The 25,731-nt window shown below is 37.8% G+C and overlaps 1 protein-coding gene across 2 annotated transcripts in view; it reads right to left on the bottom strand.

Annotated features, from left to right (window-relative positions):
- The window catches only part of LOC129767828 (peptidylglycine alpha-hydroxylating monooxygenase), a 70,299-nt gene that overhangs the window by 2,389 nt on the left and 42,179 nt on the right, over window positions 1–25,731 (bottom strand). For both annotated transcript variants that reach the window (XR_008741578.1, XM_055769056.1), the window contains exons 2-4: window positions 18,519–18,576; window positions 18,345–18,432; window positions 18,030–18,241 (exon numbers count right to left, since the gene is read on the bottom strand). Coding sequence is in view for 1 of the 2 variants with exons in the window: in XM_055769056.1 (XP_055625031.1) it covers window positions 18,030–18,241; window positions 18,345–18,432; window positions 18,519–18,576 (358 nt within the window). In the remaining variant the exon portion in view is untranslated. The remainder of the gene's footprint in view (window positions 1–18,029; window positions 18,242–18,344; window positions 18,433–18,518; window positions 18,577–25,731) is intronic.

Here is a 25,731-nt window from a genome sequence, read left to right as displayed (position 1 = left end):
AGAGGTTTAAGCCCAAGATAGGCAGCATCAAGTCAAGCGAGATGAAGGCTCTGTTTGTTATATTTTCAGTAATTCCTCGAATTCCAGGGTGGGGAAGGTTGTTTTACGTCCCAGTGCTGGAGCAATGAAATTCTGAAGCTTATTTCTGATATTCAAATTGTTGCATGCAAAAGTTTGCCAAAGATGAATTGTTGTATTTATTCAAACAATCAAACAATCATTAATAGGTGGGAGCTCGTGTACGTAGCTGCCAGTCATATGTTTTGGAGCTGCTAGACCCTGACACATTTGAATTTGATTCTCAGTAGTTAAGAGGAAAATTTTCTCATGATTCTCCCATACGTGGATCGGCTTCTAGTAAACGAAAACTTTCTGGGAATTAATATACATTCGAACAGTCTATCATAGCCATATAGAAACGCATCCAAATCCGGACATCTAAACGCTTACGATAATACCTTCAACTACTAAAAAATATTGACATCTCATGGCATGAAAAATTTCCGTTCCCATAGAACCAGTATCACAGAATTCCACAAAATCATGTTATACAGACCTCGTTCGATTTTGGCACATGTGCCAAAAACGAACGGTTTTTCTTAAAACCTGTTTTCTAGTTTTCTAGTCTTTCATTCAACCAATTTAAGCTGAACAGACGAAAAACATTATGATCCAATATGTTTCCAATAAAAATGGCAGGAATCGGTAAACTGGTTCCGGAATATGGCCGGAACATGTTCCGGTAATATAATGGGCATGATCAAAGCAGTGCTTAGAACCGTACTATGCCCATCAAGTGAAACCTCTAATTACTTGGAATTTAAAAGCTTGTCCATTGATGGTCATATCTAGTGTTTAGGGCGTCATAGGCCACATGTGGACCTATTCCGGTGGTGTTCCGAATACTCAAGGGGTGGCTATTCTATTATTAAACCTCTAACAACTTGGAATCCAAAAAGTAGTCAATTGGTGAACATAATAGGTACATAGGACATTTCTGGCCCCATCAACATGTGCTCTCACCCCCCTTGGCAATCCGTTGTTTTTCTCTTTGGTATCATTGGAATGTGTCTTTCTTAACCCTCCTGTACTCGCGTGCAAAATCATAACACATATACTCGCGCACGGTGTCACAGACCGAAAAATAAACTTCTCTGTAATGTTGCCATTGTGTATTTTTCAGGCTGTATTGGCATTTATTTGAAGAAGAGGGTATGATTGAATGAAAAAACTCCAAAAAAATATGTTTTCTTCGTCTTTATTATGTCTTAATTGTCATCTAATTCAGCCTCATCAAAACAGAGTAATTTTTGATACTTCAACACAAATAACGAAATTCGATTTTTTCACTGTTATTAATTAAAAGTAAGCAACAGAATATAATTCATGGAAGTATAAACAGCTATAAAATAACATAAAAACGTATAAATCGATTGTGGTTTCATTGGAGTAAGAATCGAAACATAGCATAACTGCATGCATGAAGCAAACATATTTTTTGCATTTCATGCAGTTGTTGCTTGTTTTTCAGGTTTTTTTTTTATCAAAGAGAAGAATGTATAACGTATTCTAGATAATTACCAGGTTCTGGAATATAAAATTTGCATATTTATAATATTCTTTGTCTCTGTATTCTTGGTAAACTAAGAATTAGTGCCTTTTTTGGATGGGACATAAAAAGATTATATAGAAGGATTTCTAGGAACTTCATTTTCTTTTTCTTGTTTTCTTGTAGATATTGTCCATTATTAAAAAAATATCCTCGAAACTGTAACTGTTAAAAATTACAATAAGCCACCGATTAGTTTATAGTTTACTGTTTACAATTTTTTCACAAGTTAAATTCTTTCACAAGTGTGTATATTTATGACCATTATATTTAGCGAATAACTATACGAAAGTCAAACATTCATATTTTGCTTTTGAACGTATGAATCTAACGACGAATATATCGACGAATAGTTAATATATGGATCCGTTCAATCCAATTAAAAAAGGGACTGAAATCAAATAGAATAGTCCGGTAATGATCTTATGCAATATGTTCAATAAATATTCCACGCCGCTAACACTAATTTATACATTTCATTCAACAATAATCTAGAATATGAAAAATGGCACTTGTCCAAAAAAGTTACTCCTATACTCGCGTCAGACCGAAAGTGTTAAAAAAGTGGCACACGTCCCTTTTGTATCAACACATGCGATACGCTAAACGATGACGAACGACGAATAACGAAGCTAGAGAGAATCGCAAAGTCGTAGGGTTGATATTTTCTGAGAAATGAACGAATTATTGATTTCTCGGTCTGACAGACCAATGCGCGAGTATAGGAGTGTTAAGGTGAAGGACGTTGGAAACCACAAAGGGCTGCCTCTACGGTTTTTGCCCTGCCACCTCGCATTTATTAGGTACACATCTCAACAAATACAAACGTCTCGTACCTGAAATTGTTACTTCATGTATGCTGCACTACAACAATCTATGAGTAACAATTTCTGGCAGGATGGAAGGGCAAAAACCGTAGAGGCATCCCCTTGTGGTTTCCAACGACCTTGTCCTCAAGAAAGAAATATTGAAAAATTGATTTTCTCTTTCTTATTTCATCTTTATTCATTGATGTAAGTATTTTCAAATAATATAAAACAATATCTCAATTCTGAATAAACAATATTGTATTCGGGAATGTTTCGGAAATGTTTTCGTTTATTCATCCAAGCAGCGCAACATTACGATTTTTTCTGAGGTTCGATTTTATGTAAAAAAAACCTCAGCTTTCAATAAAAAATATATAAAAAATATAGCGGCCTTGGTCTCGAGACCATGAAACTATAAAAAACAAATACAATCAATAATGATAAAATCAAAATTTTGCGATTGTAACATTAGCTAATTAGCTTTAATTTGACATGTCGACTATCTAAATCGGTTCAGTAGTTCACAAGTTATAAATTTTTGAAAAAAGGCATTTTTTGGAAACAAAGGGGGAAAGTTGATTTTTTCGGACCACCCTAAAATGGAAATGGTCATACTAATGTAAAACTAGAAAAATACGGGTCTAATGTTTTGCGGTAGAGAACAAAATTACTATTTTTCACGAAAATCTGAGAACCAGTATATCGGTTTGTTGCAAAAATTAAAATATTCGCGTTATGTAATTTTTGATTGACCCATAAATATTTCTAACCATCTACAAGTTAAAAAAAAAAATGAAAAAAACCCCGTTCGTGTTTGGCACGGTTCGATTTTGGTAACACAAAATATTCGTGCGTGTTGCAAAAACCGAACGGGGTCTGTATTTGTTCATTTGAATTGTTTTTTGTGATTTCAACTCCGGACACTTTTGCTTTTAATCCCCATGTTGTCAGCAATATTTCTTTGAGAGAAATTATTTATTGATTGTATTTTAACAATATGGCCACTACAAGATGGCGCCATATACAGCGCGGACTCGATGATATACAGTCTCCGATTTCTTTTCACTATATATAATCGAGTCAAAAAATATTTTTTTTTATTTGTTTTTTATGTATATACTAGCTGACCCGGCAAACTTCGTCCCGCCCAAAATTTGTTTTTTGTTATCAATACCTTCAAACATTCACGTTTTCTTACTATGAACAAGTTCATGGCTCCAATCGCAGAACTGTTCATTGATTAATCTTCTAATCGACCCCATTGAATTTACCTTTTACTATAAAATTCTTAGTATTTCTACCAAAACTCATCATTATAATATCAGATTATTTTCAAACACAATTCTTGTTCAAGATTTTTCAACCACTTGCAAATAACATGTTTCTCCGTTACATGGAATAAATGTTTTATACTGAAAATATGATAGAATAAAGACAGCCCTAAATCAGACAATTCCTTCCTCGAGTTCTTCTCTTATCAACACATTCGGCTATACTTTTGTATTGGTATAGATAGAAGAAGATATAGGAGTGCGTTTCATCACATTAAAATCCATTTCCAGTTTCGAACAAAGATCAATTTCGCTAGCGCAAACATCAAAAGGATTAACAGCACTTGTCACTATATAATTTTAGAGCATATGGTAATTTGAATTTTTCGAATTTTCTCTTTTTCCTTCAGAGTTTTCCGAAAATTTACAATTGTCATGTTTGGAGGAGCTCAAACTATCACGAAAACCTTCCCCGGCCCCAAAAACCCCTACATACCAATTTTCATGTTGATCGGCTCAGTAGTTTCCGAGTCCATAAGAATCAGACAGACAGACAGAAATCCATTTTTATATATATAGATTTTTCGCTTATTGAAAATAAAAGAAGAATTTAATTCTTGATTCATCCCCTTAAAGTCAGAAAACACCTTTTTCACATGATAAAAATATTTTTTTCCAGAATCTCTCAGGACATTTGATGGAAAAAATCCTTCAACGCATATGTTCGAATTTCAACAATGACAGAGTTATAGATCTTTTTTTTTTTGGACTCTTTTGCCTCAAACTGGCTCTACACTAAAAAGAATGCTACGAAAGCCAATTCTGTTGCTTTCATTTGAAAGATGAGAAAATTTGGTACAGGATATAACAGTGGAGCATCTAAATTAGAGTATTTAACACTTTGAACGCCCCGTCACCCAGATCGGGGTGACGGGTGTATTTCCTGGGAGGCCCCGTGACACTTTTCTCGTTCCGTTTTAAACGGAATTTGATAGAATGGGCACTTAAATGTAAATATGGAATATGTAGAATAATCCAAAAATCAAAAACATAAAAATATAGTTTTTATATTATACTTTTAAACGGTTTTATTTAAAATTACCTACTATAAATATGTTTGTATGTTTATCTGCAGGATTGTCCCAACAGAAATTTAACCTCCTTCCTGTTGATCTTTATCTCTGCTGTCGTTATAAAACTGCGTATTCTATTATCTTGAAAATCCAAGTTGGCGGACTACATAGGGCCTTATTCCCGTATCCACGTACACTTACGTTCCCACTACCCTTACATCTCACTTCACTTTGTTGTACTTATTCCCGTTTCGTGAAGTGTAAAAATGAACTTCGTGTATTAAGTGGAGTGGATACCAAAATGACCGTGTGTTCATTTCCAATGTCGTTTCTAAGAGAAACGTCAGTTGTATATTATTTTGTTTATCCTCGAGTTGTGTCGATACACCCAGAAAATGGATTACTAAAAAAAAGCTTCCAAATCTTTTGTAATTCAAACATTAGTAGAATGTACATATTTTCTGTAAATATTACCAATCGTTTGTAAAATGAATGTCAGATGCAATACACATCCTTATCAACGAATGATTCATTTTACTTCGCGGTGTTAGTATTTTTTACGATTGTCATTACTGGCAACCGCGAAGAAAATGTGAATATAACATTATTAGTCTAATTACCGAGTAGATAATTGAGTTGAACGGCACTACTTTCCGATATTGATTTCTTCACAGAAGAAGGTCGAATTAACCCAAATTCGGGACAGGTAAGTAATATTCTTGACAATCAATTCAATTTATGTTCTCTAATTAATATTGATACATATTGGATAGCAATGATTCGTCCTCGTCTGCTGCGGGAGAATTTGAAGACATTACTTCAATAATAAGGAATCTGGGTACTTCGAAACACAAAAACGAACCCTGTCGAGTCCTAGATTCATCTTTATGCTGTTGGATTTGGTCAAGAACAACTTCATAAACGCTTTGCAGATTGTGATAGGTGGTTCGATCAATTGGATGTTTTCCGGATTCGTCACGACAGAGGTTCCGTATCCACTGAGGCTGCGCGTCAAGTCAATATTGCAACGGGGCATAGAGCAGGCCTCACCTAATGCCGCCAGGGTTTCGTCAGATTCGTGATATTTCCCGATTGTGTTTGGCTGAAAAGTAATTACACGCTGGTGAGAATTGAGTAGTCTGGCGTAGCTATTTGTGGTAATGATTGTGTATTTTTTTCCTAATTTCTAGCCGTGACCCAATTGATGCAGGATCAGATGTCTATAGTTTAGATAGTTCAATTTTTTTTTTTTTTTTTTCCCAAAATATATTTTTTATTAAGGCACATGTGGCGTTAGCCTGACGGGGCCGGGAGTCCAATATTTTGACATATTTTGTCTTACAACTATGTTAGTAATATGTAACCGATTACTCGCGGTTGGCTCGAGGTTAGTATTACAAGTGTTCTCATAATTGGTATGTTGCAGTCTTCGATGCTCTATACGTGTGCCCGACACGGGCTACTTCCTATTGGGATGCAGCTGACCATTAATCAGCAACGCTCCCTAGTCTGTACCCCATATCTAGCGTGGTGCGTCTTTCTCGACTCGAGGAATCCAGGATAGAATGGTCACTAGCCGGCGCAATCATCAGTTCGTGTAGAGTTGTCATGAGCGGTACAACCTTTGGCTCTTGTTGAATGATCAGTGGACTGCACAACCTTTGGCCCGTGCATCTGTAAAGAGTGTGTGTATGTATTGCCGCGACTAAGTAAAAGTTTATCGATCGCTAGGAGGGATATGAAACGGGGACACAACGAAGGAAACATCATTAAACGTTGACATCGGCGTTTCTGAGAAACAGGTATAGATGAAGCAGAAGATCAGGATCCCGGCTACCTAAGATATCCCGGACGGGGATATCCGATTGTCTGCCTTTTGCTCTCAGTGCTCTAGAGAGCTGAGAGCGAGCAGCATGGAACCGGATACACGACCAGACAACAAGCTCGATGTCGTGGTAGCCATCGCCACAATCACAAAGATTGTTTGCTGCGAGCCCAATACGATAGAGATGCGCGTTTAGGTTGTAGTGATTGGACATAAGCCGAGATATCACGCGAATGAAATCACGACCTACATTCAATCCCTTAAACCATGCACTCGTCGAGACCTTAGGGATAATCGTGTGTAACCAACAACCGAACTCATCTTCACTCCACATGCGCTGCCAACTAACGAGTGTGTCCTGACGAGGAATGTGAAAAAATTCATTATAGGCAATTTGCCTTTCAAAAAGTGTGCCTTCTGAAGCGCCCACCTTAGCTAGCGAGTCCGCTTTCTCATTCCCCGGAATCGAGCAATGAGAGGGAACCCATGCTAAGGTAATCTTGAATAATTTTTCGACCAAAACACTCAATAGATGTCTTATTCTTGTTAGGAAATAAGATGAGCGTTTATCAACTTTCATTGAGCGGATTGCCTCTATTGAGCTGAGACTGTCTGAAAAAATAAAATAATGGTCGATGGGCAGTGTTTCAATGATCCCTAGAGCATAGTATATCGCACCCATTTCTGCGACATACACGGAACAAGGATCTTTGAGTTTGAAAGAGGCACTGGAATTTTCATTGAAGATGCCGAAGCCAGTGGACCCGTTTATGTATGAACCGTCAGTAAAGAACATTTTATCAGATCCAACTTTCCCATATTTTTCCGAAAATATCGACGGAATAACATTGGAGCGTAGGTGATCTGGTATTCCATGGATTTTTTGTCGCATGGACAGATAAAAAATGACAGAGGAATTGCAAAAGTATGGGAAGCAAACTTGGTTGGAGATGCCTGGTGAAGGGTGCACGTCGTGGGTAAGGTACTCAGGTACTGGTACTGGTATGAAGACATAAAACTTGACTGAGGAGTCAGCTGGAGTAGATTTTCGAAGTTATCAATCACCAATGGATTCATGATCTTGCAACGGATGAGAAATCTGTAGGATAATTCTGTGAACCGAAGAGTAAGCGGGGGTACTCCTGCCAAAACTTCGAGACTCATCGTATGTGTCGAATGCAAACACCCCATGGCTATACGCAAGCAACGATATTGTATTCTCTCCAGCTTGAGAATATGAATCCTGGCAGCTGATCGGAAGCAAAAACTGCCATATTCTAACACTGACAATATCGTTGTTTTGTACAACTGAATGAGGTCTCCTGGATGGGCACCCCACCATGTTCCGGTAATTGTTTGGAGAAAATTGATTCTTTGCTGGCATTTCTGTTTCAAATACGCAATGTGTCTCCCCCAGGTACACTTAGAATCAAAATATACGATATTTTATTTAAGATAGTTCAATGAATAATATAAAAAAGTTAGTTAGTTCAATAAATGAACAAATATGCATACAAAAGATCAATAAATTAAATACAATATACGCATTAAGGTTGGGTTAACATAACATGTTTAGGGTGTACGTTAAATCAACGTTGAACCGAATGCTTTTACTGGCCGATTTAACATTTGTTTACCATTCTTATCGCGTAATATGTACGAATCTGGGTCATGCGAATAGAATCAAATTGGTAGTCAAAAAGAAACCAATTGAAATGTCAATAATCAGGAAGGAAAAAAGTTTCTACATTTTTTCATCAATTAATGCGAGCGTTTGAAATCATGAAAGCACAACTGACAATTCGGTAGATTTGCAGAAATTAGTTTTGGTATTTTCAGAAATTTCAGTCTTATTGACTTCAAAACTCCTCTAAACTTAATTGTAATTCAATTTTACTTCTCGCCAAATGTTAGGTTTTAATTATTTCGAACACTAGAGTTGTATTATTTGAACTTTTTCCTTTCTAAAAATACGAATTACCCAAATTACAACCTTTATTTCAATTCTATTTCAGTCACAAAAGGTCAATAAACAAAGCCCGAGTGATGAAAACGTTTGCTCTTTTTATATGAGAAACGTTTGACAGCATGGGGAAAAAAGCACTTGAAAAATAGATTCAAGTAGATTCAAATGTTATTAATCATTGGTAATATTTACCAAAAAACTCGTCATATACACTAACTTTTTGGGAGAGTGTATGATTATGATGAGCACGGGGAATCGCTCTGTTTACACAAGCGAGAGCGTGAAGTGTAAACCAGAATAACATCGGTGGATGAACTTGGTGTATTCATAATGAATTCAACCAAATGTTTACAGTGGCGTGCAATCCGGAATAAGGTTGTACTCACTCCACATTGTTTTCACGTGTAGTGTATTCGGGAATAAGGCCCATAGTTTATCTAAACCCCATCAACATGGGCTTGACTAGTAGAACACAGTTATTTATGAAAAATGTAAATCTAAAATGACCGCCATCACAAAATGATACATTTTTTTTCATTTCATCAATATGACTATGAAACGAAATGGCTTGAATAGTAGAATATACTTGTTTGTGAAAAATCACATTTTAAAATGTACTGTTGAAAAATCAATATCTTTATGTCGTCTATAGTAAGTTCTTCTAACATATCGTCCAGGTCTTCACTTGCGTATGGTTCCTCAATATCCAAATCAGAACTCGATCAGATAATACTCGAAACTTTTCTTCTAACGCTTCGCACTATTTCGTCGTTACTTATATCATCGCTTTCAAATTTACTATTACGCCGTTTTGGAATAAACAGGAGCTTCTCCGCGTTACGCAATTATTATTCTCATTCTCAGAAAGAAACTTGCAACTTGCTTTTTCTTTTAGCTTTTTAGCTACCAAGCGCAAAGAACGATGAAAACGAATTACGTAAAAAATCGGAGTTGCCAAATGTTATACGGTTTATGACGATATATACACAAATGTGACATTTGTTCTCAGTATGATATATTCACAGATTCTTCGCAATCGATTGAACAGAATATTCCATATTCTCCAATAAAATTGTAGTTATTCATCGCCATCTAATACAGTATTTAAAGCAAGTACGACGTTCGGCTGAATTTCATTTTTTATTATCATTTCCAACACTGTATAATTGACTGAAAACTTATTTTTTATAAGTTTCCTAATCAGCAGTCGGTTGATTTCATTCAGATTCAACAGAAAAGTAATCCTGAATCGAACCCGAATTCATTATTATCGTTGCCCTCTTATTTCTCTAGCGCACCGTCAACTGTTTGGGCCCCGCAAGAAACACGAACGAATCGCTCTGGGCGACGAAGGTGCTAAGAATGTGATTTTGGCCACCAAAAGTCCAGCCACTTCGGAGATGTTTATCCTTGTCCACAGAGCACACGTCTTGCCTTTACCGCTGCCAGAAAGCCGAGGGACGAGATCTCGTGCTGCGTAATCCGCGTTGACGGCATTGAGCTTCGTATTACGAAATGGGGGAGCAGGCATGACAATATGGGTTTGCAAAAGACATAAACGTGCTTTTAAAATAAAAATTATGAATGAAAATTATTTTTACCAAACCAAATTAGTACTCTAGGTAAACTAAAATCACTTTTGCTTGCAAGTAGTAAAAAAATATCATACACAAATTGTGTTTAAAGATAATTTTGTATTATAATGGCAAGTTTTGGTGAGAATATCTGAAAATTGATAGAAAATAGTTTAAATTGGGGTCAGAACAGCGTACTTATAGAAGGCAAATAACGCAAAGAAAAAAATTTCATTCAAATTTTAGCAATTTAAAACTGCCTTAGGGTCGACTAATCTGATAGAGAATAGTTGACCTCATACAAACTAATATCGTATCCAGATGTCGACACCATTCCGCCGTCAACGCGAATTAGGTCGGGCGATGCAGGGTTGGAGCAAACCTTATAGCCGGCGAAATATGGGCGGCAAGGCTGCATCGCATAGGCACGGTATGTATAAAAGGGCAACGCAACGCATTGCAAGTGAAATACATTGGATGCAATAGGAGGATCACATTCACGTTCCACACTAAGGTAGATTATACATATAGACAGAGCTGATCTTCAAGCGGCGTAAATCCGTTCCCCGCGAGAGAATTCAGATCAGAGATTGATGTTTTCATAATTTGTTTGCCAGGATTTGATGAGTATGTGAATTTGGCAGTTGTTCTGAGCTTATTGATAGTTGGGGACTTTCCTGATTATTCAATTTTCACCAATTCTTAAATTGTTTCCAGATTTAAAGTACAGTAATCTACAATTAGTTCGACATTTAGCTAATTGGACGGACATGTAATGTGACTTATTTAGTTGGACATTTTTGTAAACATAGAGATCCAAATTATGACCCCACATTGAAAGTCGACACTGTACCACTGTCATCGCAAATGTTCAATTACAGGTTAAAATTACCTCCAATCCGGCACTGAGTGGTGGTAATGCGACGTGCCATTGAATGTAATTTACTGTAAAATATGTCACAAGCTGGATGGGAAGAAATTTTCCAACTGTGAAAGCTGTGGCGAGTGACAACAAATCGCTAAACAGGAAGGTTTAGCCGAACAAGATGGGAATATCGAGTGATAACAAAAACACAACACCAAAGTTTCTTTTCAGAACCATCAACATATTCATAAAGAGTAAACAGTAAACAAATCCATTTTTCAGGTAGATAGGTAGGTATTCACGTAGGTGAAGAAAATAAAACAATATATTTAAAATATATATTTAACAAAAGCTGTCCCCTTTGTATAGTCCTACGTCACTCCGGTTATGTCCCCGACATTACCCACCCGTCTTTTTTGACTATTACCCGTGAAACGTGATCAATTGTAAAACACGTCCGGATAAAAGATTTTGGTAGCCATTGTTCCGGTGACGTAATTTCCGGACAATGAAGCACATGTAAAGCCTCTCAGCACAAAGCATAAGCAAAGATTACAAAAGCACAAAAGCACAATGAAACTTGAACGGTCATGACTAGAAGACACTTATGAAGACATACACACACACATTAAATATGAACAGGAAAGTTAGACATAATGGATAGAAATTAAATGTTGATTAATGTTCGAAATAAATGTTAGAATTTGTTAAATCCTCACTGAAATTTATAGTCAAAGTTAGTACAGGTCGGACTCGACTATCCGGAGACTCGATCATCCGGGATTCGATTATCCGGAATTTTAGACTTGATTATCCGGAGTATTTTATTTTTGATGGCGCAATATATATTTGGCGCCATATATATTTATTTCACAACCCCATCATCATCAAATCATCATATGAAAGGGCTTGGCTAGTAGAGCACAGTTATTTATGAAAAATTCAAATCCAAGATGGCGGTCGCTACAAAATGGCGGATTACATATTTTCTCAGAATCCCATTAATATGGATATCAAATGAAAGGGATTGACTAGTAGAACACAGTTATTTATGAAAAATTCAAATCCAAGACGGCGGTATCAAATGAAAGTACTCGACAAACAAACAAATACTTTTCAATGGTTTCATTCAGCTTGCCTTGTTTGTATGTATGTTCGAGTGTTTGTAAGGTTGTCCCACATTAATTGAAATTTGACCCCGTCCTTGATCACTGATTGATCTTAAATTTGGAACATTCCTTTAATTCTACTGTCATTATAAAACTGCGTATCTTGAAAATATCAATTTGGCCGCCGCTAAAAAATGAACGGTTGAACGGTTTAATGTACCAAAAGTTAGAAAACAATTAGGCATTCAGCAGTCAGTAGTTATCACATCCGTTCCATCATTAATCTAGGGCAATGATGAGACTAAAATATAATCGTGGGTGATGGAAATCCAATGTTTATTTCTCACTTAATTCTCTTCTGAATATTTTCAATATTTTTTTCTCTTTTCTTTTAGTCAAATCATTTCATTTGATACCGATATTGAGGGGATTGCAAAAAAAACATAGTCAACCATTCAGTGGCGGCGACCTTTTTGAATTTATGTTGTTTATTTTTTTTCGTGTTCTCCAAGTTAAGCCATTTAGCTATTTTTTTTAGCGACGGCCAAACTGAATTTTTCAAGAATACGCAGTTTTATAATGCCAGTAGAATTAAAGGTGTCTTCCAAATTTCAGATCAATCAGTCAACAGGAACGGGGTCAATTTTTTATTGATGTGGGACAACCCTACAAACATTCAAACATACATACAAACAGGTGAAGCTGAATGAAACCATTTAAAAAATTATTAGTTATCTGGGGAATGCGGCCATCTTGGATTTGGATTTTGCATGTTCTACTAGTCGAGCACTTTCATTTGATACCCATTTTAATGAGGTTTTGAAAAAAAAATATATATGGCGCCATTCTGTGGTTGGATTTGCATTTTTCATAAATAAATGTGTTCTACTATTCAACCCCATTCATTTGATATCCATATTGATGGGGGTCTGAGAAAATATTAAATCCGCCAATTTGTAGCGGCCGCCATCTTTGATTTACATTTGCCATAAATAACTGTGTTCTACTGGTCAAGCCCTTTCATTCGATACTCATATTGATGGGATTTTGAGAAAATATGTACATAATACGTAGTTATTCTATAACAACACAAAGATAGTCAATTAAAGGCCCAATTAAAGGCCACGATCGATCTCGTAGTAAGCGAACGCGCATGGCTACGAAGACCCACAGTTGTGGAATCTATATTACATTTTAAAAACTGGTCAGGTAAGCCGCTGTGGTAGAAATAAAGGGAAAATTGCATCACGGAAAAAAAGGCTGTAGAAATTCGCCCAGTAGACCGATCTTTTTGAAAATTTCAGACAGTAAAATAAAATCTATTAAACAACTTTTGGCATTTTCTTTTTATTCATACTTCGAGCCCAAGCCCGTATGCTCGCACCTTCCTCTTTACCCCGTCCATAAGGTTCTGTACAACGTCAGGTTGTAGTTTTTTTTTAACAGAAATCCATTTTCTCTTGAATTCCGCCTCCGATTTGACAACTTTTGGGTTCTTCCGGAAGGCCTGCTTCATAATCGCCCAATATTTCTTTATTGGGCGAAGCTCCGGCGCGTTGAGCGGGTTCATTTCCTTTGGCACGAAGGTGACCCCGTTGGCTTCGTACCACTCCAACACGTCCTTTGAATAGTGGCACGAAGCGAGATCCGGCCAGAAGATGGTCGGGCCCTCGTGTTGCTTCAATAGTGGTAGTAAGCGCTTCTGTAGGCACTCCTTAAGGTAAACCTGCCCGTTTACCGTGCCGGTCATCACGAAGGGGGCGCTCCGCTTTCCGCAAGAGCAGATCGCTTGCCACACCATGTACTTTTTGGCAAACTTGGATAGTTTCTGCTTGCGAATCTCCTCCGGAACGCTGAATTTGTCCTCTGCGGAGAAGAACAACAGGCCCGGCCGCTGACGAAAGTCCGCTTTGACGTAGGTTTCGTCGTCCATTACCAGGCAATGCGGCTTCGTCAGCATTTCGGTGTACAGCTTCCGGGCTCGCGTCTTCCCCACCATGTTTTGCCTTTCGTCGCGGTTAGGAGCCTTCTGAACCTTGTATGTACGCAGGCCCTCCCGCTGCTTGGTCCGCTGGACGAATGAACTTGACAAATTCAGCTTATTGGCGACATCCCGGACCGAACTTCTCGGATCACGTCTAAACTGCTTAACTACGTGCTTGTGATCTTTTTCACTCACGGAGCATCCATTTTTGCCGTTCTTCACCTTCCGGTCGATGGTTAGGTTCTCGAAGTATCGTTTTAGTACTCTGCTGACCGTGGATTGGACGATTCCCAGCATCTTACCGATGTCCCGATGTGACAACTCCGGATTCTCGAAATGAGTGCACAGGATTAATTCACGACGCTCTTTTTCGTTCGACGACATTTTTCCAAATTTACGAAAAATTGACAGTGAAGCATGGCCAACGTGATCTATACACTCTTATCTGATTATAAGCGAAAGCTGAAGATATAATTCCTAAAAATTAAATTTCTACAGCGTTTTTTCCGTGATGCAATTTGATGTGACACACCCTTTAGGTATGCATTAAATATGGGTAGGTTTAGCTTTCACAAAAAATTAACTTAAGGGTTAGTTAGATATCAAAACCAACCTCTCGAGGCCTTCGAAAAAGCAATTTGAGAATTTTAAAAATTTAAGATCGTCTGATTTTTTTCCATACTCGTTTTGCAATTTGTGTGTGATTGGATTATGGACTGCCAACTGATTCCTCAAGTACAGTTTAGTTGACCTCGTATCAACGGATACAGATAAGCACGTTGACATTCGTAGTAATCAGGGGTTAGACATCAATTGAATATAGGCTACCCAAAATCAAAATCAATATGGTGTCATTTGTTTACCAACATATCATTTGCGAGGATTGAAATCGTTGAAATCACGGAGATAGTATGCTTTATTTGTAACTGCATGAGCGATTTTCATATTTCGGTTTCACATGGAGGTGTTCACATTTATCATGGAGTTTAAACTTAGCCACTATTCGACTATATAACCGGACCGAGTTGTGAACAACAGTAATTGACAGAACCAAAATGTCAGTGAACCGCAGCAATATTGGATACACTGGCAATATGAGGGATTTGACGTTTTAGTCATACCCCTGGTAGTAATACGGACAATAAGGTGATGTTAAATAATTTGTCGAAAAAGTCAAAGAGTTATTCCCGCTATTATTATTAAAATACTAGCTGACCAGGCAAACGTTGTTCTGCCAAATAAATTATTTCTAGTGAATATTTTGGGTGTTGAATAAAACACACTAATGTATTGTAAGTGTGTTTGAATATTTTAACGATCTTTAAAATAAATCGAATGTGACCGATAAAAAAAACGAATTAAATGATTTGAACGAAAGGTTATATGATGTTTCTTGGTATATTTCATTAACGTAACTGACATGTTTGATCTCTTAAAAGTTAAACGTCAACAGAAAAAAGTAATATAAGTTTGTCGTAAAGTAGAAAAACTGAAATATAGAAAATCAATATTCATTGCTGTCTCCTTGTTAGAAAATATGTGCATGTGATTTTCAACATGGCTTAGTTTATAACAGCTTGGTCTCGTTCATAAATTGGAAAACAGCGATACGCCAGCTAACTTCTATGGAGCTGATTAATCGGCCTGTTTGGAATCGCGTTATTTTATCGTTGTCATTCAATTGAGGAGTATTCACATCGGTACTCTAAGTTTGAAACACAGCCATATTGCTTCCTTTATTCATGGATGTTTTTATTACTCTTCACCGATTTGTAGAACTCAATATTCATATATGCATATGAGTGATCGGATTTTATAATTCAATCGAAATCGACTTTTACACTCTTAAATTCGTTCGCCTTGTCGCGAAACAATGGTCAAAATAAGTCATCCGTATTTGTGGTTCAATTTACTCTCTATCTGATCGGCATAATTCCGGAAATAATTCTAAATTGATGAAATTTGAATGAAAATTATTATTCGATTTCGTTTGGATGCTAAATTTGTTTTGAATGTGTTTGAATGCTAAATTTTGCGTGTTTATTCCACCCGAAAAACCATTACTATTTTTGCTTCATAGAAATGTAACATGGAGACCAATGTTGTTTACGTCGAATTGCGTGGCAAGATTGTCACATTTGCTCAACTCGATTGGACTTGAGCTTGAACAGAATGCAAAATTGCGCTTTTTCCATTCAACAGAATACAACCAACAATATGTGGGGACGAATACGATCGAACTTCATTTTGTGTTTGAACACACGCGCATTGTCATGACAATGCATTGCGCTTTGGCCTGGCTATAACTAAAGCTGTGTCGGCGTTGCTCATGATAGTGTCTCGCAAGTGAATATATTATTCCTCGCACCGCTTTTGTTAATTGTGTAGTAAGAATTGCAGTCGTTCAATCTCTACCTTCGCGTATATGTCGACCATAAATTGTTGGCACAGCTTACGATATCTTGAATTGGCGTTTCTTGACCATGTCAAATCACCATATGATAAACATAAAAATCCATCGAGCGCGCCCTCTGTTTGTTTCGTCGCATGTTCATAAATATTAAATCAAAATGAGAAATGATGTTCAGTTAATTGAATTAAGTATCTGTGACGGGGTCTCGTTGGTCTAATGTTTATGCAAGAGATTTTTCGTTAAAGAAACCCTTCTGACTTGCACTGTGGTCACGCGTATTCTTGAGCTTGCCACTCCAGAATACATTCAAGGCGTATTGTTCGTCATAGAAATCTCAACTATTGTTTTTTCTTCGCATTAAATTTCTCGTGTCACCGTGCTATCATGATTCCAGCAGCGCTTGTGCTTTGGATCTACACACGTGCTCTCCAGCTGATGTTTTATCAGGGTTGATAGCAATAGCGTGATTGTCATTTTGTAATCCGAGCAAATGTGATTTGAAGAATTTCGATAACTCATTGTGCTCATTCAAAAAGGCTTCCAGCTCGTCGGAGATGCTCCCTGCTTTAGATGAATTGATGTTACTTGTGTATTTGTGGATGTTCAATGAAGCGGGCGTTACGCCATCAGTCATTGAACAACTTAAATGAATTCGTTCTGTTGAAAAAACGAAAAACGGTTAAATTATTAGAATATTTTTGACACAAAAATAATAAAATCGCAATTAAAAATAGGGAATTGGGGACAAAATTTAAGGTTATATGTATGGTATGAAGTCAAATTTTTGAAAAAAAATATCCAAATCTTTTTTTCTGCATAGGGCCACCCTATTCGGTATTAAATGTATGGTTATCGGTATCCTACCGGTATCATATATAGTTTACAACCTATTCTCATACCTACCAAGTATTTTGAGTATAATTCCATCAAAATCGGTCGAGCCGTTTCGAAGGAGTTCGGTAACAAACACCGTGACACGAGATTTTTATATATATATAGATTACTGGGCTTGAAACAAGAAAGTCTCATCAACAGAAATTAATATAGGAAGAAATTCCAACGACACAATTCTGTGCTTCCGTAGCAACTGTTTTCCATACCTCAACCGGCCAATAGCATGAACAAGTGCTGAACCAAAACTTCACACCACCATGAAAAACGGCAATCAAATCAGTATTCAGCAGAAGTTCCACCAACTTGGAATGAGTGAATTAATTCTATATCGTGGAACGTGAGGCTAACAAGTTGTAATCCTTTTATAGAACAAATAAATCCTATTCTAAGCCTAACAGAGCAAACTTCATTCTGCTGAAAGCTTATTTTAAACGCCACACTGAGTCGGTCAACGAGAATCGAATCATGTGACCTCCTGCCCACTTTAAATGGAACCCTGATTCAATTACCAGTGAAAGGAAAAAAACTGGTTGTTTTTCACCCCAGAACAGTGAGCCAATCAATCACAAAACTAGTAAAACCAACAAATCTCCAGCCCCACACCCCGCAGCGCTCCGCTAAACCCTCTCGTACTCACCCTTGAACTTGTCGATGTGGGCATAGTGAACCTGCAGAACAATGTATTTAATGGGGGAATCCTTTCCCACCTTGAAGCCCACTCCGTCCGGCAGCTCGAGCTTCGGCGCATCGCGAGCCCACGCGTAAATGATTTGGGATGGCGATCCGTTGGCACACGGGCTTCCCGTTTCGTCCTTCCCGTCGTCACTCTTCGCCATCTCACCACAGTTCCTGGGGAGAGAGAGAGAGTGTGGTGGGGAGACAGATTTTTGTTGTTGTTATTAGTTCTGTATATCAAAACTATCGTTGGGTGAATATTGATTCGAGTACTTACCACACGGCCGATTCCGACCCCGGTGCCCCACAGCCATACAGCAGCATATGATGCGCGGTGGCCATCGTAGCATTTGGCTCGAAGCCCACTGCAAAGAAAAGTTCATAATAATCAATCAATACAGCTCGAAAAAGTTATTCTTTCTGATTTCCAACGAACGTGGAGAGCACTCACCTATATAATAATTCTTGGTGTAGTCCACTTTGACTGGCGTGCAGAGGTAAAGCTCGGGCTGTTCCGGGGAAATCAGGAAAAAAGAAAAGCGAAATAAAATTATCAGCGATTGTTGGATTGTTGCGGGCCACTGGTTGCCATTTCGATGAAATACCAAACACAGCCCCACAAAAAAAGACGATAATCTGATAAATGTATAATACTTTAGATAACCCAGAGGCAGCAGTCGAAAATGAGCAGAAAAAAGTCCTTCTTCTTGTTATCAACGAAAGTCACTCCAACCTGACCCCAGGTTCATGGCACAGAAGATAAAGTGAACGAGTGACTATTATTCAGTCTTCTCCGAGGGGAATAGTATGAATACTAATAATATTTGGGAGGGAGGTGTCAACTGTTATGTTGCCACTGTTGTTTTTTGTACGACGCTGGGAAAATAGAACCCACACTGGATAACGACGACACCCCCGGTTTTGGTATAATGGATTCCAAATTCATATGTGTGTCTGCCGCCCCCCAGCAGATGTCCTGAATCAAACCACTTTGGTAGCACGATTCTGGTGATGTTACAAGAAAACTCTTCTCCCACTTTCCCATGCGAGTACATACACAATTGTTCTGTCACGCTAAATTTGTGGGCGGTGAGCGGAGGAACAATGAAATATGACCGATCTGATAATGATTGTATGAATCGTTTCGAGCGAGAAATAATATGTGTTTCACACCGATAGGTTGGGAGGAACCCCATGCTAAGTACTGAGTGTCTAACAGAATTTTGATCCTCGAAAATTATTTGCGAATGACAGTTTAGGATTAACAATAGAATTACTCTTTCTTCAAATGAATTTTGTTTCTGTAAGTGCGTACGTCATGTAATTTTATTTCTAAGCTCGCTATACCCGAATCAATACTTATAAGCATTTATACAAATTTCTAGTATCAACTCAGAATGAACTTCTTATTGATTCTTCTCGGATTATCTTATTTAACGATTAAGTATTGAATTTTTCGAAAGTTCGTACCGACACTGATGTTGACCAAATCGAGACGTTCATCAAGAATCAAAATCACAGCACGAAAATCAGCAAATTCAATACAGATATCTCAAGGCCGCCGTTCATTTAATTGATCGTATCTCAATTTGCGAATCACCCTGTAATCGCAACGAAAACACGCCGTTAAACAGATGATAAAAATGAATAATCCACAACAATATCCAGCAAACTTGGGGTAAGCGAAATGAACCACAACACCCGCACTACACAAGCAGAATTTCACACGAAGAAAGTGATACGTTGTGTCCAGCCCAATTGGAAAGGAATTTTGTATTATGAGCTGTTACCAAGCCACCCTTTTTGGACCCTTTTTTATCGACTTCCAACAAGTAGACTACTGGTAGGTATGCAACTGGACGAATTAGAAGCGATCCAGGAAAGCATCCGGTGATAGTCAATCGAAAACACCAGAACAATGCCAGACCTTATATCTCTTTTGTAACCCGTCCATATTGTTGGGGTGTGGCTAGAATGTGGCTTCTCCACCCGCCGCACCCACCGGATGCTGTGCCTTCGAATTATCACTTGTTCAGGTCCTTGTGAAATACCCTTAAAATAAGCTATTTCGATTCTTTGGATATCACAAAATCGAAACATGACCAGTTTTTCGGCGATAAAACAAACGAATTCTGGAATGAATTTTCATCTGCAGGAAACCCATTTACAACCCAAATATCGTATTGCAGCATAGTCACAATAGAATTATTATGAAGAGAAGCTCCAGATATTCAACACAGAAGCTACCAGACCCTAAATTTTGACGGTTTCCAAAACTATTGCTTTAGAACCATTGGGATAATGTATGTATTGTTATACAATCACCGAAAATAATTTCATTGAAAAATAAGAACTGATATTCCCTCTGTCCAATTTCCACAAGACTAGCAGAATTTTGACTGCCAAACTACAAAATATGAACTTGCAGAAAATAAAGTTTCTCATGAAAAACATCTAAAATTGACTGGACAATTTAGTCAATTTGGTTTTTCTAGTTCTGCTGTGACTCTCTTTGAATCATATCTGTCACAAGGAACTCAAGTCGTAAAAAGCAATGGTAACGTTTGCATTAAAAAATGCACTTGGTGATAAATTAGCTTACTTGCAAAAAAAATCTACGCCCTTGAGAGCGGCCTTCCGGCGATTAATCGGAACATTCTCCATGGCAGACGAAAACATGCGTGTAGGCAAGGAAACCAATTGCAACACATGGTCAGCTCGTATATTATTCTCGCGAGGGCGAGAAGGAAATTAGAATCAACCATCTTCAACTGTTTCTACAAAGCCACGCAAACCATCGGCTCTACTCAGGACTATCAAAACAGTAATTTCTAGAATTTCGATGCATTCTAGAATAGTATCTAAAGTGATAATCAATTGAATTAAATAAACTAATTCCGTAATTCTACGTCGACAACACGGTCGTGTCCACTATATAACTCCGTTATTGTTTGATAACCTATAATATCATTCTCAAATACCCCAAGGTATCTAATTGAAAAATTCGAGCCTTTCAGAAACACAAGAACAAGAGATTTTAGTCTGCCACATTTCAGCACTTCTCATTATCGCAATGCCTTCATTGTACGAGCAACTATTTTCTGGAACCAACTTCCCGTTGCTATCAAACTTATTCCGTCCCGAATAAGGATCCATCTTGAGCAGCGGTATCCAACCTTTTTTTTTCATAGAGGCCACAAACACTTGTTAGCAGAGATGCCAACCTTCCTGATTTTTCAGGATTTTCCAGACTTTTCAGCACCCTCCCTGATATCCTGACGAAAACTCAATTTATACTGATTTTTCTGAAATGATCCTGATTTTTGTACTCTTTACATTATTCGTAATAAATATACTGGTTTCCATGCCAAAGTTTTCTGTCATGATAGTCCTCCGGTTTGCACTTGTATATATCTTACATTAAGTTAAATTCTCTAGACACAAAGCTGTACTTAACTTTTTTCTGTCTCTACCCTCAATTGTTTTGTGGCTTTTCAAAACAGTGCTAGAAAATTTCATTAAACCAGATTGTTTGACGAATTTATGAAATTGCAACGAGATTAAATTTGAGGAACAACATTGTTTATCGTGGATAATATGTATGTAGATGTATCCCCAGGGTTATTAATGTAAGAATACGTTTGAGAGTGTAAAATTACTCAAGAGAAAAATTTTGCATCCACAGTCTATACAAAAAGACTTTAAATGTAATTTGTTCGTCTGATTCAAAGTAGAATCAACTTTAATGTTGAGACTATGCTAAATGTATCTATAACCGCACTAAATATCATAAAAATTAGGAATTTAACAAATTCATTCTTCCACTGCTGATATGCTTTCCTCATGTGTCGAGTAAAGATTCATTCCAAAGCATGGACGATGGACTTGAAAAGTTCAATATTGATTTCTCTGCATTGACTGTAGTGATGCTGTAGGTTTTTTGGAAAAAATATAAACGATCAAAAGGTCAGGTGAAACACTACCATTTCCGCTTATGCGAGGATTTATACAATGCTCATTAATTTTTTTACATATCCGGTTTTCGCCCGAGGAAAGATATACTTTGTTACTGGTGGGATTTGGAATGGATTCTGTATTATGAGCTACTACCAAGCAACCTGTTTTTCACATGTATGGTTCGCTGCAGTTTTCGACGAGGAAGCAATCATGTTCTAGGAGGATAGAATATTTAAGCTATGTGAAAGATGGCGAAAGATTGTGAAACAAAACTAGGGATATAAAATAAAATTATAATGTTTTGATTGGAAATGATGTTTTTGTTTTCCCAAAAATCGACATTAACTTTTCGGACAATCCAATATGAGCTACCCTTATTTATCCTGATTATTATTCTCATTCTTCCTGATTTTTTAAAATTATAGTTGACAACCGTGCTTGTTAGTCATGGTGCCGCGGGTCGCAAAGAAAAAAAAAAGATAAATGAAAAAGGGTGATGTTCAAGACACGACCGCACTGTTAACATAGAACTACGAAATTGTTGCCGGCGAGCACTAACATTGAAGAAATTTAATAATAAAAATATTTGATGTAAATATTCGATAGCGATGACAAGGGCCGACAAATGAATGCATTCATTGAGTGAGGAGCGCGAACGCTACGCGAAGCAATTTGAATAGATTGTCGAATAGATTCTAAGCATCACCATCCAGCATCCTAGCAAAATTACATCTCCAACACAGAACGACAAATCTCAACAGACGCAGAACGGTAACAGAAAATCCGAACCGAACCGATTATGAGGTGGCTGCGGAGGCGAAAGCAATACCATCGAAACAAAAAATCGAAAATCACTTTCAACAATAAAATCACGAAAGGTCGATTGAAAAAATCACAAATCAGTCATTCACGATATATCAGTCATCCAGGGCAGCAAGGCTTTCCCAATAGTATTTCTCAAGACCGGGTTGTTCAGTTTGGTATTTCAAATTGGTCTTTTTCAAGGCTAGAGGCGAACAAACTGAGAAAGTTTAAACCCTCTACAATTCCAAACAGCATCATTACACAAATAAATCCAAACACACTCCAGAACTCACAGAAGCTCTTTTCAGGCAAACATAAATATTAAAAAGATTGTTAGAATGCATCGAAACTCTTTAAATAACTCTTTAGTCTAAAGTTTTAGTGGCCCTGAAAAGGACCGATGGGTTTGTGTTGTTTTGTACACGCAGATGAAAATGGTTGATTCATGATTCATTCTTGTTCTCGCAAGAGCGGTACACGCACTCAGGACAATACTCGTAACGTATTCAGTATGTATTCGTATTTCCCGTACTTGAGCTTGAGCTTGGGTAGACTGTACAATTCGTAGTTGCTCTCCGTGATTGACCTGAACCAACCAAATTGCACAAAGAACACACAGAATGACGCTTGGGACTAGCAAATCATTCTCGTTGTGTAATTTTCGGTGATTCGAGCTTACAATGATCAATAACGACGCCGGCCACGTCCTTACAGTCACCAGGGGAAGGGTAGGAATGTTAGTATGATATTCGCCACCCGAAGGCCAGAAGGGTCGCCTCTATAGCGTGGTTCCCTAGCGTTTATCATGGAAGGGATAGTTTGTTAGTGGGAAGGGGTAATAATCAGGATTCACTGTGGTAATTGATGTGATTATGCTAACGCAAACTAGAGATCACTTGACGAAACGAAAACTTGAAAACCAAATGCATTTCGTAGCCGTGAAGATATTAAAGGGTGACCTGAAAAGGTCTCTGCAAAAGGATCATAACTCTGGTAAGTGAATTAATTTTGTAAGCGTGGACCCAATTACTCGTTGAAACGAAAACTCGAACATCAAATGCATTTCGTAGCAGCTGAACGGTAACCTGAAAAGTCTCCTCTGTTCAACGGAGCAAAAACTCGAAAATCAAATGCATTTGAAGATTGAATATATTGAAGGGTCACCTGATAAGGTCTTATCAGACTCGGATCGGACTTAATACTTGTGCCTAGTCGCACGTCATGCTCTTCCATTGTAATACACGGAAATCACGGAAGTTTTCCGAATTGGGACTCTAGCATCTTGAACCTAGTCTTGCAATTTATATTTGAACCTCGAAAAGGAAAACTTGATACCTGCGATTTGGATTTGTAATAAAAAATAACAATTTCTCAAGTAATCAGTCGAGCAATTATTAACGAAATCATTGTTCTTGTAGTAAGGGTTAGAATGACATAATTGAAGGAAAAGCAACGTCAATCCTCTATTCAAAAAAAACCGAAAAGGAGATACATACAAGAAGAACTCACTGACATTCAAGGTGAACTACTAATCCCAAGAAAAAACATGGGTGAGCAAAAGAGACAAATGTAAGTTAATTCAAACTTTTCTCTCGACCTCCGTAACATTCTCATGGTCGAAACGCACACTACATTGAATATTCTTGCATGGAAATCTTATGGCCGCTTGTACATACACATCAAAGTCAACGTCTAGCTAGATTTAAAAGAAAAGAAAATCGATGTTACGTTGACGTCAATGCGTCAAAACTATTGGATCTTCTAAAACTCTAGAATGTCGTTTAGATTGAATGCAACTTCGCGCGAAAATGCGGCTGCACAAATCTCACGCAACTGCGAGAAATAAACAACGACAGAACTGCACCGGCGTGGCTACACCGTCCGCTCCGCCTTGCCGTGACCGAAATCGTCTGCCTCGAACAAACAAAACAGCCTGCCTCCATCCGTCAGCTATCGCACAATCAAAATATGCTCTCCGATCCAATCCTCTCACAAAAACTCGACTGTACGTCAACCGACGAAAAGAATCAAACTACCTTGGTCTTCCGAACCAAACGAGTCCGTTCTGGGAAGCAAGGCAACCACACCAATACAATCACATGTTTGCTGGTCATCCTCCACGATCGCGCACTCGTAATGCCACACTCTCACACGCAGCCGCACCCGCCATCACCGCAGTCTTCTACTGACTGACACTTTCTCTCTCTCGCACACAACACCGAGAGACTTGAAGCGGATTGCATTTCAGATCGGTTATAAAAATAACAAATTGTTAATAGTACTTAGCTGGGATGTTGATGTTTCTCGATACAGTTGGATCATTTTGCTGGCAGAATTAGTGGTTAGTGGATTCCATCCTTAATATCACTGCTGTAAAAAACATGCTCTAAAAAGCAAGCTACCACGCATACACACATAACCACGGTACACGAGAGAGTTGAAAAAAAACAACGCCATAATCCAGTAAAATAACCACAAAACTGATTAACTGAATTTGAACTCTTTTTTTTCATTACAACGCCATTAACACAACGAAACCAGAAACCATTTTCACGATAACTTCCACCAACAAACTATTCCTAGCAGCGAATAGAGCAGAAACAGGTTGAAACGCGCTAAACAAAGAAGAAAAAAAAATCAGACGCGGAGCAAAGAAAAACTCATCCGCACCCGACGAGTGTTCGGTCGAGACTCCTATGTATTCGTATTTCCCGTACTACATACAAATACTCTGGCCATCTTCTATAAGACCACCCAGATTCTATTTCGTTACAACACAAACAGTTAGAATTTCAACAAGATACATTCATACATTGTGGACTGCTTAGAATAAAGAATATTTAACGTCAATTCCGTTCAAAAGAGTTGTTTGTTTATTTATTGTGCTTAAATATGATAATTTC

Source organism: Toxorhynchites rutilus, chromosome 2 (assembly GCF_029784135.1).
Source record: "Toxorhynchites rutilus septentrionalis strain SRP chromosome 2, ASM2978413v1, whole genome shotgun sequence".
Classification (NCBI taxonomy): domain Eukaryota; kingdom Metazoa; phylum Arthropoda; class Insecta; order Diptera; family Culicidae; genus Toxorhynchites; species Toxorhynchites rutilus.
Note: the sequence above shows the minus strand (reverse complement) of the source record. Positions and strands in the feature narration are given on the sequence as shown.